The sequence below is a fragment of the Drosophila willistoni genome (assembly GCF_018902025.1).
Source record: "Drosophila willistoni isolate 14030-0811.24 chromosome 2R unlocalized genomic scaffold, UCI_dwil_1.1 Seg167, whole genome shotgun sequence".
Taxonomy (NCBI): domain Eukaryota; kingdom Metazoa; phylum Arthropoda; class Insecta; order Diptera; family Drosophilidae; genus Drosophila; species Drosophila willistoni.
Genome location: NW_025814050.1, coordinates 17,563,096 through 17,580,689, shown reverse-complemented (window position 1 = coordinate 17,580,689; position 17,594 = coordinate 17,563,096). Strand labels below are relative to the sequence as shown.

The following is a 17,594-nucleotide window of genomic DNA, read 5'->3' as shown; positions in this document are numbered from 1 at the left end:
TTGGAATACAATTTTGATGGTAGGGCTTGATAGACATCAATTGCTATAAAAGATGTTTCCAATACTATTAATATGAAATGATTTTCTATTTTAGTTTGATAATAACATGTTTATCGGTCCAATAATCGATAAATTCACTCTGTAATCAAATGAAAAAAGGTTTTTTTCGCATTTATAAAAAAAATGTCGTCTTAAACTTTTCTTTGTAGAAACCCTAATTGATTTATTTTATTACTACATTCGAAATTCTCAGATGTAAGGTTAAATCTATTTTATATTAAAATTCGTAATATTTTATATAAATACATAAATGAGATCACAATTGAAGGAAATATTTATTACTACCTTTTGAGTAAATTTAAATTCTTTAAAATTATAATTTGTTTAAAAGTTTTTGAAATCACTGCAAATTATTCAAATTAAAATGTTTCCTATAGGCGTAAAAAGTATTTTAAATTTTTCTTCAAATGGAATACCCATTAAAATTTGTTGTTCCCCCCATTCATTCAATAGAAATCATAGGAAGTATATGTACATATAAATAGTAGTTATGGTTGCTTGACTTTCACATAAATAAAAGAACCCCAACCCCAGTTGTAACCTAGTAGAAACTAAAGTTTCAAACTGCAACTTGTTGTTATAGTAATATATACATAATTCTATAGATGCACCTGCAGCTGGCCAAATAAGCATTATAAGCCATTGGTGGTAACCCCCGAAAAAGTCAAACATTAATCTTGGCCAAACAAAAATAGAAGACAAGAAGCTGTAACTGTTTATATGCCTTTACTTGAATGCCTATGCCAGTTGAGCCTCCGGCTCCAAGTTTCCTGTGTGTGTGTGTGTGTGTGTGTCTTTAAGTAAGTAGCAAATGCAGTGAAAACGTTTTGGGTAAACACAAACCCGATGCGTAGGCAAATAGCCAGGGGGCTACAAGCAACATCTAGACAAAAGCAGACCACCAGTCCCACAGACCATACCCAGAGACTCGACTCAATTGAGTTGTTGGTTATTCGGCCAACAGTTGCCCATGCGCAGACCCAGAGTCTCTCAGACGCTGTCAATGTGCGCCCGTCTCGAGTCTGGCCTGTGTTTGCCTTTCAATTACCTTGGCCAAACATTTCCATGGTATTTGCTTTGGGTATTTAAATTTAACTAGCCGACAACTACTACTACCTACTACCTTCCCCCCAGTCCGACAGTCAGTCAGCCTTCCTGATGGCTACCTGTAGCTAGATGCCTGCTTCTGGTTACGCATGCGCGCCCGACAATTTGCTGCCTGAAAGCGCTTCAATTGTATTTACTGACGGTTTTGGGGAATGCCAATGGGAATGGAAATGGAAATGAAAATGGGAATGGTATGTGCATCTCACCATTTGTTTACTCTGTTGTCAAATGCGGCACTTTAATAAGCATTGCGAAATATGTCGTAGACTCTACGATAACCCAAAAAATTACCAAACATGTAACTGCAATAAAACTTAAGAATAAGACGGTTTAATATCATTAAATTTTATAATTTTAATAAACCATATTTAGAACTTGCAATCTTTGAACGTGAAATATCGGATATTTATTACATTATTTGTAATTTGGCAATAAAACTTGAACCAGAAAACCTTTTTAATTGCAAACTGAGTTCATCTTCATCTTAAAAAATGAATTTAGAAAAATGTATTGCATGGTTACTGACTTGTGGGATAAATATCACGTTAGTATTGAAAATAAATACTACAAATTTATATAACTCAAGAAATTGTCGCTTTTGACTCGAAAAGAAATGTACTATCTTTTTTAACACATTTAAAAAATTAAAAAAACTTAGTATTAAAGGCAAAAAAGTTAAACAAACATCTTCGTCACGTTCGATAGTTAAGCAACCCAAGAAAATGATGAAAATGGGACCAGCGAGTTTCAAATTTATGCTTTCAAATTTAAATTAATCTGTAAAATAAAAGATTTACCTTTTGATGAATATTTAGGAATATATTTAGGGATTTTGACAATTTTTTTCCTTGTTTTAACCATACTTTTAAAAATTCACGAAAAAATTCTGTAACACAGTGTTGTTGTAGTAATATTTTCAAATTTCCATAAGTAAAGAAAATTTAAATTTAATTTAAAGTGATTTTTTCGCAATAAGTAATTTGTAAAATATTACCTTTTCCTTAAAAAGAATTAAAAACCTTTGTTTTGCTTTTGTTACAGCGATTAAAGGTTGTTTATATCATTTATTTCTTAAATAATGTATTTACATTTTGTTTTGCTTATACTTGTTTTAAATTTTTATTCTTTCTATAAAGTGACTTTAAGCAAAAAGAACAAAAAAATGCTAGAAATAACATAAATTTATGCACATGTTGTGCCGCTTTATGACAATGACCGACGAGTCGACGAGTGAGTATCTCTCAGATACATATACATATGTATGTTTATATGTATGTACGTACATACTCGTATCTGGCACGTAACCCATATTAGAGGAGAGGAGCATATCCTGCATAACATGGCCAAACCGAGTCAGTACTGGCACCTTTCATATTACTTGGTAGCTCGCATGAAGCCGAGCACAAAGCATAATGGCTTTTGTGTTATGCTTTTATGATTGAAGTCAAAAACAACAACAACAAACACAACAGCAACAGCGCAAATACGTAAAGAAACGCAAATGGAAAAAAACACATGGATAAAAGAAGCTGAAAAAAGAGAAGAAAAAGTGTCCTCAACCCTTTGCACACGTCACAAATTGCAAGCGGAACAACAAACTCACCCACACACACAAAAACACATGGTGTGCGTGTGCAAAAGTGGTTGTATGTGTGTGTGTCATTGTTGTTGTTTTTCCTTATCGATTTTTCTTCTGGCAAAAAAGGATGTGGGTGAATGTGGCCATAAAACGCTAATGGTCGACATCGACCCAAAACGTCTTTTCTCTCCAAACAGCAGAAGCTGACGTTGGCTTTCTCTTCCATCTCTACCTCAAACTTCCCCTTCGCCAACCCCTCTTTCCCCCCCACACTGTCTTCTTAGCCTCTGTCGCCATTTTGCTTTTCATATTTTTCCATTGAACTTTAAGCCGTCATCTTTGTTGTTCGTGTTGTTGTTGTTGGTGTTGTTCCTAAGCCTTAGCCTGCCATTTTTATTGTCATCTTTTCCGCTGCTGTCGCTCTGCGTGTTTGCCTCTTTTTTTTTTCTTTTGCTCTCCCGCTTTTCATGCAATTTCCACTTGACACAATGGCACACAAAATGCAAAAATTCTTTTTCCTTTTTTTCCTTTTTCTCTTCGTTTCGTTCTTTTGCTTTTCCCATAGTTTGCTTCTGCTGCTGCTGTTGTTGTCTTCACTCTAAAGTGTTGCCGACTTGCATTTGTCTTGTCTCATCTTTTATACTCTCCCACAAGTTGGCATAATCAATTTCTTTAGGAATCAGTTCCAAATGGAGTACTTGGATATATAGCTTTATGGGACTATCACCTTATTAATTTAGACCTTGCTGATTGTTTTCTGTCTTATTAAAGTTTGACATGTGAAATTACAAGTCACAGAGCTGATCTATAGAATCTATATTCAAATGAATTTGTTCACATAATTCGCATTAGTAAGTTATGTTTTTAGTTAATACATACCCTCACAAATATTCCAATTACATTTTCCAATGCAAAAATGATTTTAAAATGAAACCGAATAGCGTTTCAAAACCTTGTGGAAAGCAGGGCAATCCTGAATATATCATTGACTATAGTTTTCCCTATTTCAAGATATAGATAAATAGAGTACCTTACCTTCTTCCTAGTAACTCTAGGATACTAAATGAAATTCAAAATACATCTCTTGATTTTGTATAAAGTGTCCTTATAACTAATTTTAGTTAGTGTATTGAGTCTTCATTGAGACTTGGGTAAAATTTGCTTGATTTTGTATATTTGTTGAAGCTGAAACTTGTCCTCTCTGCATGTCATTTTCCATTTGCTTTTATATTTTTTTTCTTTCTATTTTTCTGTTACTTTTCTTTTTGTTTTTGGCAGCTGTTTTCCTTTCCATTGCAAGTCGGCTTTTCCTCTGCGGTTTTCTTTTTCCATTTTTTTTTTGTTTTGTTATTGTTCTTGCGTCTTCTTCTGCTAGTAGTCTTCTATGGCACTTTCTTAAGTCATTATTGTCAGGGCGCAATAACTGTGACAAAGTCATCTTTTTGTGACAACGATGGTCGCCGAGGAGCGAGGAGCGAGGGGGAATGGAGGAATTGAGTAAAGGCGCTGCGCCAAGATGTTCCCTTTTTCCCTTGTTGTGTACTATTGTTTGGCCGATGGGAAGGAGTTGATATAAGGGGCACGAGGGTTGCGCGTGACTTTTGTTTTAATGGTTGTGTCATATATTTTTGAAATTGTTGACTTTGTTAGCTGACGGCAGGGAAACGTTGGAGCCCCACTTTTAGAGTAACTAGGTGACTGGTGCCAAAGGACATATGTATGTATACACATAGAAGTCATTTAAATTATATCGAAAATAGTAGTTCAAGGAACAAAATGTAAAAATATCTGCTTAGTAGTTAGTGTTTTGTACTCTTTAAAAAAGGAGAAAGTTGTTTTATATAAATTCAAGGTTGATCAAGTTTTCACTTAGATTTCAATCGCTCGGCAGTCAGACATTTTTATTTTCCACAAAAGATATTTATATCTGGGTAATTTTCTTTTCTAAAAAGAACCAAAAATGTTGACTCTTGAGACTCGTATAAAAATGTCACCACATTGCTATAAATGGCAATCGGCTTGTTGGATGGTTTTGAAGTTTAGTGAACCAAAAATATGGTTTCTGGCCATTATTGTCATACTTATGTCAATTGTCTCAATGCGTTGGCTAAGAAAATATAGAAAAGTAAGTAATTAAGAAATGTATAAAAGAAAATTTGTAATTCCAAGTATTTCGTTTAAAGTTGAATGAAATCGCCAGAAAAGTGATGATTGATTTGGCCAATGTCAATGGAATTGTTCGCGATATTGCTGAGTATAAAAATGCACATGTAAAGAAAGGCATATTTCATTTGTTTCCTTAAGGCTAATTAGTTTCCTTTGCAGTTGAAAAATCTGAATGAAATTATCAGTGTCAAGAACAAGACTGAAGAAAAACCTAAAGAACAGACAGAAGATTCTTCAAAGAAACCACCAGCACCTCGTAGTCTCTTACAGCCACCAAAAAGGTGGCCCACGTGGAAACTATAGTGGAAATGACAGAAAATGATTTATGCAAATTGCCTAGTGAATTATGATAAATTTTATTTTATTCGTTGTAGTTAAAAAACGCTTCGAAAGAACAAATTTGAGTTTACAACTCAAATTTGAGTTTTACAACGAATAACTTTCTATTTTGATATAAATTTGGAAATTAATTTAATCGGACTATATTATAATTTGTGCGTATTTATTCCATCCAAACTTTTATTTAGATCTTTTGGTACAGGTTCTGAACTATACAAGGAAATCTCCATATAGAAATGAATGAGAAAGGACCTGGTAGAGTTGGTCGTGGTCTGTTCCACACACAGAACATTTAAACCAATTTTTGGAGACATTAAATAAGGATGAAGTTACAAAAAGTTTGTTGAAATTGCAAGCAGAGTCCACCTTCTCGAATCCCTTCCACTATATTACAGTTTCCTTTCCATTTTGGCCAACAATTAAAAAGGATAATTAGAAAATCCAGTTAAATTTATAAGAAACTTCTCATTTATTTAAAGATTATATTAAGATACTTCAGAGTAGGAATTAGTTTAGGAATGAGTTTAATCAAATAATTCATACATTTAAAACAGAAGGTAACAAAGATATTTTTTTTATTTGCAACTTTTTACCCCTTATGATAGATACAATAACTTTAATTTTGTCTTTAATTCAAACATTAAGAATAAATTAATTTGAGTGAATGCTATAATCTGACATGATAATCGATTTAAGTTCTACATCCTCTATCTTATTCTTACTTAGATATGAAGACTTTTTGTTTATCCAATAGCATCGTAGCCAAAAGATGACATTTAGTATTATGGAGATGATTAAGAACGTGGGCACATACCATGGAGTCTCTGTGTAGCAATTCATTAAATGTCGATCCTTAACACCACGAATAACGGCAAATTGTCGAAATTTTGGTTTATCACAAATCCATGGGTTACCCGATAGGAATACAGCTAAATTCGTTATATTTGTCCTATTACTTATAGTTTCTCTGGGTTGATCATATATTTCCGTTAACAAATTATCTCTTAGATCGAGAAATGTAATATTGGCGGGAACACTGCTTATAATTTGTATTGAATTGTTCCTAAGATGCAGTTCTGTGAGGTTATTGACTCCCTTGATGGACGTGTTCAAGTAGGTTAGACTGTTATTTTCAAACCATAAGCTGGTATTTGTAGTTATCGGTATCAGGGGTATTTTGTTTAGTCCGCTATTCGAGCAATTTATAATGAATCTACGGGTCTCAACATCTTTGCAGCATTTGCAGCGTTCAGGACAATATTCTTGGCCACTGCAGTGTCTTAGAGCCGCCTTGTATTCTGCGTTATTTTCCCTCTCCAAGTAGTTAAGCAACTTGCCAAATTTACAATCACATTGCCAAGGATTTCCAGAGATTTGAATCACTTTTAGTTTTGTTATGAACCGCATTATGTCGTCGCCAAGAGCCGTCAGTCGATTGTTTTGAATATCCAGCACAGTGAGCTTAGGCGGCAACTGCTTCAGACTTAAACTGGTTAGATAATTATTAGCCAAATAGAGTTCCTGTATATTATTATATGCCCCAGTGGAGACCTTGGGCAATTCTGTTAAATTATTATTTTCGAAATGTAAAACTGTTCGACCTGTAATGGGTAATGGTATATCTGAAAGTTCTGATCGTCCACTTTGATTGCAGTTTATGATTAAAAATTCCGGATCATTGTTAATTGAACATTGGCAGCTTGTCGGACAACGTTTTCCATTAATTCCGAGGTTAAAATAACATGTCTTATTGCCATCATATTCACAGATAAAAGCAGTTATATTGGTTCTGGCAATTTCTGGTAAATGCACAAAATGTGTTTTGATTTTCCGCAGATTTTTGTAGTTTTCAAAATATTTAAAATCAAGCTCTTCAAAAGTATTAAAAAACTGTAAAAACTTTAAATTGTTTTGAAGAGTTGGGGAACTGAAAATATAGGAAATATTTTAGAAGAGATAACAAAAATTACATATGTATATTGCAATCAACAATACCAACCTGAAAAACTCAAAATTCTTTAAAGTACAATTCCAGAAAAATAACTCGTTTATGTTTGTCAAGGTCTCAAGCGTCTTTGTATTGAGATTTTCTATAGTTAAATTATTAAACACAATTCTCTCGATTTGAGGGTTGTTCTCAAATATATTCGGGTGAAGCTTAAACGTTCCATTTGAGCTAAAACTGATTTCAGTTAGTTCTGCCATGCTACGTGATAAGTAATTATTAAAAATTTCCGAACTGTTTTCTTCAGCATCTGCAGATAAGAAAGCTTTGGTCGGTCCACGATTAGCAACCACGTCATACTCATGAATACTAACTACAGAACATTCGTCATAATATTCATGTATTTTATATAGGTTAAGAGCATTCATATAGTCAATGGAATGAGCACATTCTCTTATTTGGTCTTTATTATCAGTTGCAGAATATTTTATTCGCAGTCTGTCAATTTGGAATTTATTGTATGTTTTATTTAACAATTTAAGATATTTCAAATTCACTTGATTTGTAGTCCACAATATAGATATCTCTTTAGTTGAAAGATTCATTTGGTATTTGTCAGTGGTTACAATGTTTTCACTTCTAAGGCATGTTCTTCCGTTGCTCTTATTACACATATTGCTACAATAATTATCACAGTAATCATCGCTGATTTTAGTAACATCCGTTTCACATATTCCCATTGCCAAAAATAAGCAAAAATATAAATATTGTATATTAAGTAGCATTTCAATGTTGACTTATGTAGAGAGCGAGTCGAAAGTATACTAAAGTCTGCTTGAAATTTATAGAAAATTTTAAGTCTTTAGCTGGGTCAGCCTATTTCAACATATCGTAGATTGTGGTGTTTCAGCAAGTCACTCGAAAACGAAGTTTGCTCGAAAAGTCAACGAACTAATTATTATTATAATTATTATTATAATATCAGTATGGTATATTTAAAACCATAAAATTTCAACCTTAGTATTTTTTACAAGCACCAACTATCTTCTTAGCCATCAGTTCAAACTCTTATCATTTTGAAATCTCATCAATAGATAACTTCTAGAAATAATATGAGCACTCTTAATGTGAACAAGGAAATATTTTTTTTTATTAATTATGTATTTTTAAAACCGCCCTCGCAATCTGTTGCGACATTTTTTCTTCAGCTTTCCAAAATTAGTTTGAAACTGTATGTATTTAAAAATAAACAACAAAATATAAGTCATGTAATGCCAATGCAATTATAATATTCCGTCTTAAGCCTCGTGTAAAGTAGAATAGTTGATATGCCAATTTAGGTTCACATTTTTCACTAAATTCGCTAGAAATATAAGATGAATTAATAGATAAAAGACTCAGTTTGCTAATTCTTAACATAAGTATTTAAGTTTGCAAAGAAACTTTAATTGCCATCAAAAGATTTTTTATAAGCGCGGTTACGGCTTTGCACATACATATAATCGCCTGATAAGAATTAGAAATGCCTACAAAGCAAAATTAAGTTAATCTGAATCTAAAGTAAACATTTAATTTAACTATCTTATTTATTAAATATTAATCTAATCTGATAAAACTAAAAACATTAGCCATTTGAATGATACTCGCGTAGTCTGCCAATGAAAACCTTAACACACTTTGTCATTCGAGTCAGATGAATACAGTAGTCACACTTTTCCTGCTCATTTACATGTATGAATTTTAGTTATGCTTCTCACTTACTTTGCATATCATTATGCCCTCAGGCTTCTCTCTTTGAGAATGTCGAATTCATTTCTATTTTTATGCCATTATGTTGGAGTTAAAAGGCATACTTTATACTTTGGTAGGTAGGTGGCAACTGGCAATTAAAGTCAGCTGCCGTTCATTTTGAGGCTAAAAATTAATTTGTTAAAGGATTGGCTTCCCTTCAAGCTAAGCAAAATATTTTGGCAAAAAAAAAAGACGAGAGAAAACCAAACCAAGTAAAAACAAAAAATGTGTAAAGACAGAAAAAAAAAACGAATTTTTAATTAAAAACTCGACGAAGCTTTGGCGCTAGAAACAAAGAAGAGGCAAGGCTCATTGTTTTTGTTAAAAGCATCAGCGGAGGGATGCAGATATGGCCAAAAGAGAGAAGGGTAATACACAGATATCGGTGGCAGGAACGGGTTGGAGTGTAGGGTAGGGTAGGGTAAGGGGCAAATCGAGAACGTTGACGTCTTTATGACAATCGTAAAAAATAATTTTTAGTAGCTTACGAGCCGGCGGGGCTGAGTAAGAACTGTTGCCTTGGCATTTTAATTGCATCAAGTGCCATTAAAAATGTTGAAAGGAATGGTGCAAAAACAAAAAAGAAAATGAACAAAAATTGGAAATTAAATGAAAAATAAATACAGCAAAGTGGGAGAGTAAAAATGAAATGGAATCCTTAAGCATCTTACCACCACTCTCACGTATGGCCCAATGCCAATAATTTGCCATATCAGGTGAAATAAGTAAGCAAAACAATGGCTGCCCGAGAAGGTAGTCAAATGTAAACCCTTCTTATTTTCAAGCTATTAAATAGACAAGCTTTTCCTCTACCACACTGACTATACTCTCAGTTGAAACATATGTTATATGGAAAGACTTCATGAAAAATTTAAGCCGCTTAAGTTTGTGTCCCAAAAGCAAAAGTTAAGTTGCCTAGGGGACCATACATACACACAAGCAACCCTTTCATTTGTCTGTTCCTCCTTCGTCACCGGAAATCAGCTTAACTTCTTGTCTATAAACTGTGGCATATTGTTAGGCGCTTGAAATTTTACTTAAATTTTTGCAAAATCTCAAACTCATCAAAATGCGAATTTAATAAAGAGTCCCCTAAACAAAAAAAGGATTTACCTTACACAAGAATGTTTGCATTGTGCAAACAAAGTAAACATAGTCAATTGAGTAAAAAACATATGCAAATTAGATTTCTGCATAAAGAAAAAGCAAATAAACACGAATATAACTGGGAACAAGTGAAGGGACTGCCCGTCCATTATTGTCTAAGAGTTTCTAAATAAGTAATGAGGACGGCAACCAGAAATGTTTTCACTGCATAGAAATGAAAATTAGCCTACAATATGTCGAGGACAATGAATTCACAATGCAAAAGACTACCAAATGGGAATTGACAAAAAGGATTTCATATAAAGATACTGCGGACAATAAGATTCAAATGGTTTAACAAGTCACTACCAAATTCCCTTTTACAATTCAACTGAAAAAGTTTTCCCCCACAAAACGAAAACAAGTGAAAACCGAATCTTTTTTGTATTCAAAAGAAAAATTTATCAAAGAAGAACTGAGAACAAAAAAAAAGGGTTCATATATCTTGTTATGTCCTAGGCCTATTTCTGGAAATGTTGTTTGCCAAATTGGGCATCTTAGCCCTTAATAATTCTTAGATAAGTATTTGGCAAGTTGACTTAAAGAGTTTGTACAAGAAATCTCTTTGTTCTTTTACCTGGAAATGGTATTGACTGGAAACATTTTCTTATTTTTCTGCTTCGGTTTCTTTTATTGGTAGATTTTCTTTCAATTAGGACAAAAGTAATCAGTTAATGTTGGATATTAATAAATCATTGTGAACAATTTACGTCAGCTAATTGGCAATTCAATTGTTCAGTTCAAATTTTATCAAAATCCTTTAAACAACCTTAAACAAGATAGTTTATGACAATTTTACTATTATATTAACTGAACAATATTCATATTCTGTATATTAGATCTTGGCCTAGGATTTAATATAAAGTAGTAAGTTTCAAAAAATTCAGCAATGAGAAGTTGTCTTAGGACTACATTTTTAGTAAATTTTAAAATTTTTCAAATATAGATAATAAGGTTAACTTACGCTGCATTCACCAAGGACTTGCCTTTAACTAAACCAATTTAAATTTGAAATTTTCACTACTTGCAATTCGGTGTTCCATTCCTGTCAATTCCCAATGTGGCATTCGTACTTTAAGTATGTGCCATATGACGCCAAACTCCATTCAAACAGACACATATAAGCATATATTTTTATGGAGCAGACCTACATACATACATATATTTTCATAATTATCTAAATAAATGTATGTAAGGCCACAAAAAACACATACCCATACAGCCATACTCATACATACATGCGAGTGAAAGCGACATGAATTTATATTAAAAACGAGTAGAACTTTGCCATTATACCGCAGAACGCAGAGAACCAGGTCCACATAGTGTAAAGATGTGGTGTAAAGGGGCAGAAACGGAACGTGAACCCAGTTTCCCATAAATGTATTTGTATCTGTGTTGGTTCTAATTTCAGCTGGAGACCCAGTTAGCATGGCATAGCAGCATATGTGCGTGTGTGTGTGAGTATGTGTGTGCTGGGAATGTGTGTGAAAATGCAACATTACGGCCACTTAGTTGAATGTGGTTAAGGTTCCGGGGCTGGAAAAACCTTAGTTACTGTGTGTGCTGCAGTTATGCGATAGTCCTTTCTGCCTTCCGTTGTTTTTTTTTTATGGCATATTTCAGTAGCTTTGCCTAAATAAGAAAGCAAAAATAATAAAAAGCAAAAAAGAAAAGAAAACAAAAAAAAAAATACCAAAAAGGAAACCCAACTAGGTGCTATCATGGTTGTTGCATTTTCTCTACTGACCGAACGACTCTCACCAACCAAGCAACCGTCCATCCGAGCGACCATAACAGCAACTATGCTAGGCAAATGGCTCTGGAAAGTATGCAACAATTTGCTGCAAAACGAAACCGCAGCTAAGAAAACTAACACAAAAACGAAAACGTTAACGAAATTTGCACGGCATTTTGCTAACGTAAAATAGTTCTGCTTCTTCTTCTTCCTTTAGGTATTATATAACTCTACGAGTAGAGTACAAAACAACCAAAAAAAATAATAAAAATAAAACCAAACGCAACCCAAAAATAACTAGGAGAGAGCACTCTGGATTTTGTTGCCTCGTTAGTGCTCAAAACGTAAACGAACCTAATGAAAGCCTGGCTACAACAAAATATTCAATGTAAAATGATCTAGTTTTTGGTTAGTTGCAGCATTATATAAATGGAACATGCTTTTAGGCGCTCATACAAGACACTTCTTCCCTTCTCAATAGCATCATCATCATCAACATCATTCTCCTCTTCCTCAACGTTGTCATCTTCGTCGTCGTCCATTATTTGCCCAATTTAAATGCGCATTGAGAAAACATTTTCATCTTCTAGTATATTTTATTTCAGTTTTTCATCTTTTTCGCCTGCTTGCTTGTATGTGTCATGCAAATTATGCTAAAGTGCGCTCCCAGGTGACCCATATGTTAACGGTAATAAACAGCTACAGCCGTGAGAGATGGCAAACAAAAAAAAATAACAAAACGGAAAAACCAGAAAAACCAACCAAACGTACCAACAGAAAGCAAACTTTGTTAGATACCCTTTGAAATGTCTAAATACCCCTTGATTTGAAACAGAAGATTTCGAAAAATAGATAACTGTACATTCATTATTTTGTTTTAAATTTGTAAATGTCTATTAAAAGAAGATATAGAAATAATATTCATTTTATTGAAGCATTTTATAGGTTTCTTCTTTATTTTAAATAGTAAATATCATCAGCAAATTTAAGACTTTAATATTAAAACTTATCTATATTAAAGGAATTCCTTTAAAAAATCAGTGACCACATAATAATATTTAATATTTAATAAATGTAGGTATTATAATATTAAAAATTTCGTTAATTAGAAATGATTTTTTACCTGGACGATGTAAGGCAAAGTGTTGTCTTGATCTGTCATTTCTTCCTTGGAGACCAAATAAGCTTTCAATTCGTGATTCAAGCAAATCTTTATCAGGGACAAACCCATTATATTCTGAATAAATTTAAGCACTTTAAATAAAACAAAAGTCTTTTTGGGTTTCATAATTAAAATTTTTAAAACATTAAATTCCAAAACGTATAAGCTAAACCATTTCTAAATATTCTTGAATAAAAACTTATAATCAAATGATTTTAAATCATCAAACCCACCATAAACACAATTGCAGGGTATTTACGGCGAACAGAAATTGAGAGCAAAAGTAAAAGTCAACAGCAAATGTCATCATCCTTGCCTCTAGCCGCAGAGCCCAGGACACGTCTCATTGGATTTATGACAACAAAATTGATATTAATGTAGGAAACTCGACGGGCACTTGCACAAATAGGCATATCCCATAGAGTCACCAAGGCTGGAAGTGGTGCGGACTGGAGTGGAATGGATTGGATTGGGATGGGACCAAAGTCAACTCTGAGTTTTGCATATGTGTGAAAGATCCTCTTTGTGTGCGAGTGTTGTAAACCGCGATTAATGTAAATGGCGGAAAAATGGTGCACAGTCACTGCATCAAATAACAAAAGGCAGGAAAATATATGGCTTCGAGTGGCATAATGTAGGTCATGGGTGGAATATCTTTAAGAATGATGATGCTTTGAGGTTGGATTGTACATTTCTTTATATGTATCTACTGTTACTTATATCAAGAAGGAACAGTCTCTTATCTTGTTTAATACTAGTGTAATTCTATTTTTAAACAAACCCAAAGCAATTAGTTTCTTATGGACTTCACTTTCTACACCAATTTTTGAATTCCACTCCAATCTTATGTCTTCTCTTAGAATTTTAGACTTACTTAGATAAATATCATATTCTTTCTAAATTGACTCAATGACTCTCTATTTCCTCTCCAGTGATATTGAATTTTCCAATAATTGGCATTGAATTGTCTTGTTAGCTTTCTTTATATACGCTTTAAATTCATAGCAATAGAGTACGATGTAGACTTAAATAAATCATCATGATGAATGTATTGATTGTATGCATTGGCAAGTGTTTCAATTCTATAATAAATATATCCACTTGGTAAGTGGGTTAACAACGTGAGCTAATAGAAACATATTTTCCATGCAACATGTGGCACAAATGCATAAATATGCATGATGCGCTTAAGTTGCAAGGGGGTTGGTTAGATTCCAATGAATACAGTTTTTTACCCTACACACAAACGCACAAACACACACACACACAATTTCCTTTTTGGTTTATAACAAACTGTGCAAATTGTTTAAATGAGTTTAGCATGAGTCAATAAATTGCATGATTTACTGCACTCTGCATCTCTTGCTATCTCCTTCGCACATGTGTCTAATGTGAGGCAACTAGAAACTAGATAAAATATGAATATGAACACTCGGGAGGCAGTCACACATACTCACACACACACTCACACAAATATATAACCCCTTCTTTTGAAAGGGGCATGGAAAAAAGAAAATGTCGCAATGCAGTTGCAGTTTTTGAGTTTGTTTGCCATTTTCGAGTTTTCGAGAGTTGGTAAACTTTGTTTTTCGGTTGTTTCGCGATGTTGATGATGACAGTGTATGTGTGTGCGTTTGTGTGCTGCATCTGTGTGCGTGTATGCGTTTCAACTTTGAACTTTTTCCTCCTTGTATTTGTTTTCAAACTGAAAGTGAAAAGCGACACAGAGAGAAAGCGGACGAGTGAGACGACAAAGGAGTGTTTCACCAGCTGTTATGGTAAAAACAATTTTATAAATCGATCGGGCTCAAATGTTGTTGCGGCACAAAGTCGAAAAGTCATTCAGCCAATTATGATTATGCAAATTGACATAGCCTTGACACAAGCAAACAAAAAAAGTATGCATATTGAAAGTGATTTAATATCGTTGATAAATAATCGGTGCAATTTAAACTGCCAAGTAGAAGTATTTGAGAAAATTTAAAACTGACAAATGTGTGTTCAATATGCTATCGGAATGTATTCTTGGAGAAAATACATGTATTCAATTTTTAAATCAAATGATTTCTTGTCAATATTAATTTGTATAGCAAATTTTGAGTGAAAATGCGAATCCTTTTCTTTTTTTTTATGATTTTGAGACTAATAACTAGGATTGAAATGAGTCCTTGTCATATAAGCAATACTTACTTTTAGTTTTATTTTTCCTGTTCGCTTAGACTTCTACCTTGTCTTCAACAAACAAATGAATGAATAACGAATTTATTAGGCGACTTTCTTTTTGGCTAACATTTACTGTTAACTTTTGTAAACTCCATTCGAATTATATCGAAGTCGTTAATTAAGTAAATACCTAAATACCGAGGTTTTCTTACTTTAAATATCATGTATCAAAATCTTACGCTTTAACTTGCTTATAAATAAGTATGCTTGAGTCTTGGCTTCTTTATATAATTCAACAAGTACAAAATTTAATAAAAATTTCTATTTAAATTAGTCGTATTATAGTATTTTCTTCGAATCAAGATACTGCAAAGTATAAAAGGAAATTCTTCACTTCTTGTTTCTCTTGGAAGCTTCTTCTGGCCATTGCTTCAATTTTGTTTGTTGTCAATATTTGCAGAATCTTGAATGGAAATACATATAATGCTTTGTAAATACTTACTTTGGAAATTGGAACATAAGAGTTAATCAGTTTGCTCTTTTTTTTTTGTTTTGGTGTGCGAAGAATGCTACTTTATCGACCCTTTTCGCACAGCGTTAACGACATTTAATTACAAGCAATGCAGAAGCACTCGAAATGCAGCTCAATTACAATCACAATGGCAGACAAAAAATATGTACTTGAAAAAAAGGTTGTGTTAAATTTAATTAAATAATTAACGCCCAGAGGCAAATGAAAGTTCGAACCAAAAAATGCCAGACAAAAAAAAAAAAGAAAAAAATAATAATTAACAAACAAATAGGCAACAGTAAAAATCAATTGGCTATAAACAAGAACAGGGCGGAACCATTTCACTCAATCAATGCAAATTTAAATTAATTACATATCCATATTTATAAATCAAATTGTTAAACAATGAAAAAATATGGAAAAAATTGAAATACAAAAATATTGGCAAAAAATGCAATAAATATTCTGTAATTAAAATTAGTAAACATAATGAAAGCAACCTGAAATTGATCTGAATATAAGAAGTAGGAGTAATGAAATGACCATCTATGAACTGGATAAACGATTATCATTATGCAATGATGATTATTTCGTTTTTAAATAGAGTGTGGGGCCCACTTTACCATGGAGATTATGTTCTCAAAAGGGGAAGGTAAGAATTTAGTGAGTATAAAAGAAAAGTTTTAAGTTTCAATTCATTTTTGACTAGAGGGAAAGAGAAAAATAACTTGTAACTTTATATAACTTTGTTGGGTTATAAATTTAAGAATTATAAAGTAGAAACTAAACTAGTTTCTTAAACTGAATATTCGTTCGGAATTTCGTTATCTATTGCAATTGAATTGCATATCTAATACAATCTTCATAAATTGCTAGCGATATAAATGAAACGACTTTGCCACACCTCAATCGTGAAGCATTAATGGAATCTGGGCGATTTTAATTAAGATAAGATCCATGGATCTTCAAATTGACGACCATTTGAATCTCAAGATTTAACTCTTGTCTTTTCTTCTTTTCCTGCAGACTCAAAGTGGATAACAACGGCGGTGCTTGGTGTCCCAAGCATATGGTGTCACGTGGCCTTAAGGAATATCTGCAAATTGATCTGTTGCAGGTGCATTTGGTCAGTGCCATACGCACTCAGGGTCGGTTTGGCAAAGGTCAGGGCCAGGAATATACCGAAGCCTATGTGCTGGAATATTGGAGACCAGGCTTTGAGAAATGGATACGCTGGAAGAGTATACAGGGCAAAGAGGTAAGTGGAAATTCGATACAAAAATTATTCTTCTTGATTCACACATTAATCATGGCCAGCTAGGCAGATAACAATCGCTGTAGCCGCAGGTAAAGATATTTACAAAAGATATTACATCTTTTAACCTTACAATTTACGTGCGAAGAGCGAAAATTGCGTAGGTGTCTCAATGTATACCCAACCCAACCCAAGCCAAGTCAGGCCAAGTCAATGTGAAAACCGTTCAACCAATGGAAAATCAATTTGAACGCTTTTGTTTTTGCACTCTCAAACAACAAAAAATTCCCACCTACACTTACTTACATACATATACGAATGAATGCTGCTCGGGGGCCAATTTATAATGTTTTTATGCTTCTCTCATTTTCTTCCTATTTGCAGATACTGCCTGGCAATATAAACACCTACAGCGAGGTGGAGAACGTGCTGCAGCCCAGCATCTTTGCCTCTAAGGTGCGCATCTATCCCTACAGTCAATACGATCGCACTGTGTGCCTGCGCGCCGAGATTGTTGGCTGCATCTGGGAAGGTAAGTGCCTGTGATCATGAATTATATTACACACCGTTCCGTTTCTCCTACTCCTCCCTCAATCATCTTTATCATGAAATTTGTGGTCGCACTTGTTCTT

The 17,594-nt window shown here is 33.5% G+C and overlaps 2 protein-coding genes across 2 annotated transcripts in view; both read left to right on the top strand.

Moving 5' to 3' along the window:
* The window catches only part of LOC6642254 (discoidin domain-containing receptor 2), a 180,986-nt gene that overhangs the window by 67,487 nt on the left and 95,905 nt on the right, over positions 1–17,594 (top strand). The window contains exons 5-6 of the mRNA XM_023176043.2: positions 16,734–16,965; positions 17,347–17,494. Of these exons, the coding sequence (XP_023031811.1) occupies positions 16,734–16,965; positions 17,347–17,494 (380 nt within the window). The remainder of the gene's footprint in view (positions 1–16,733; positions 16,966–17,346; positions 17,495–17,594) is intronic.
* On the top strand, positions 4,589–5,392 carry LOC111518657. Its single transcript, XM_023176046.2, has 3 exons — positions 4,589–4,871; positions 4,930–5,016; positions 5,072–5,392. The coding sequence occupies exons 1-3, from the start codon at positions 4,707–4,709 to the stop codon at positions 5,213–5,215; spliced, it is 396 nt and encodes a 131-aa protein (XP_023031814.2). The 5' UTR covers positions 4,589–4,706; the 3' UTR covers positions 5,216–5,392.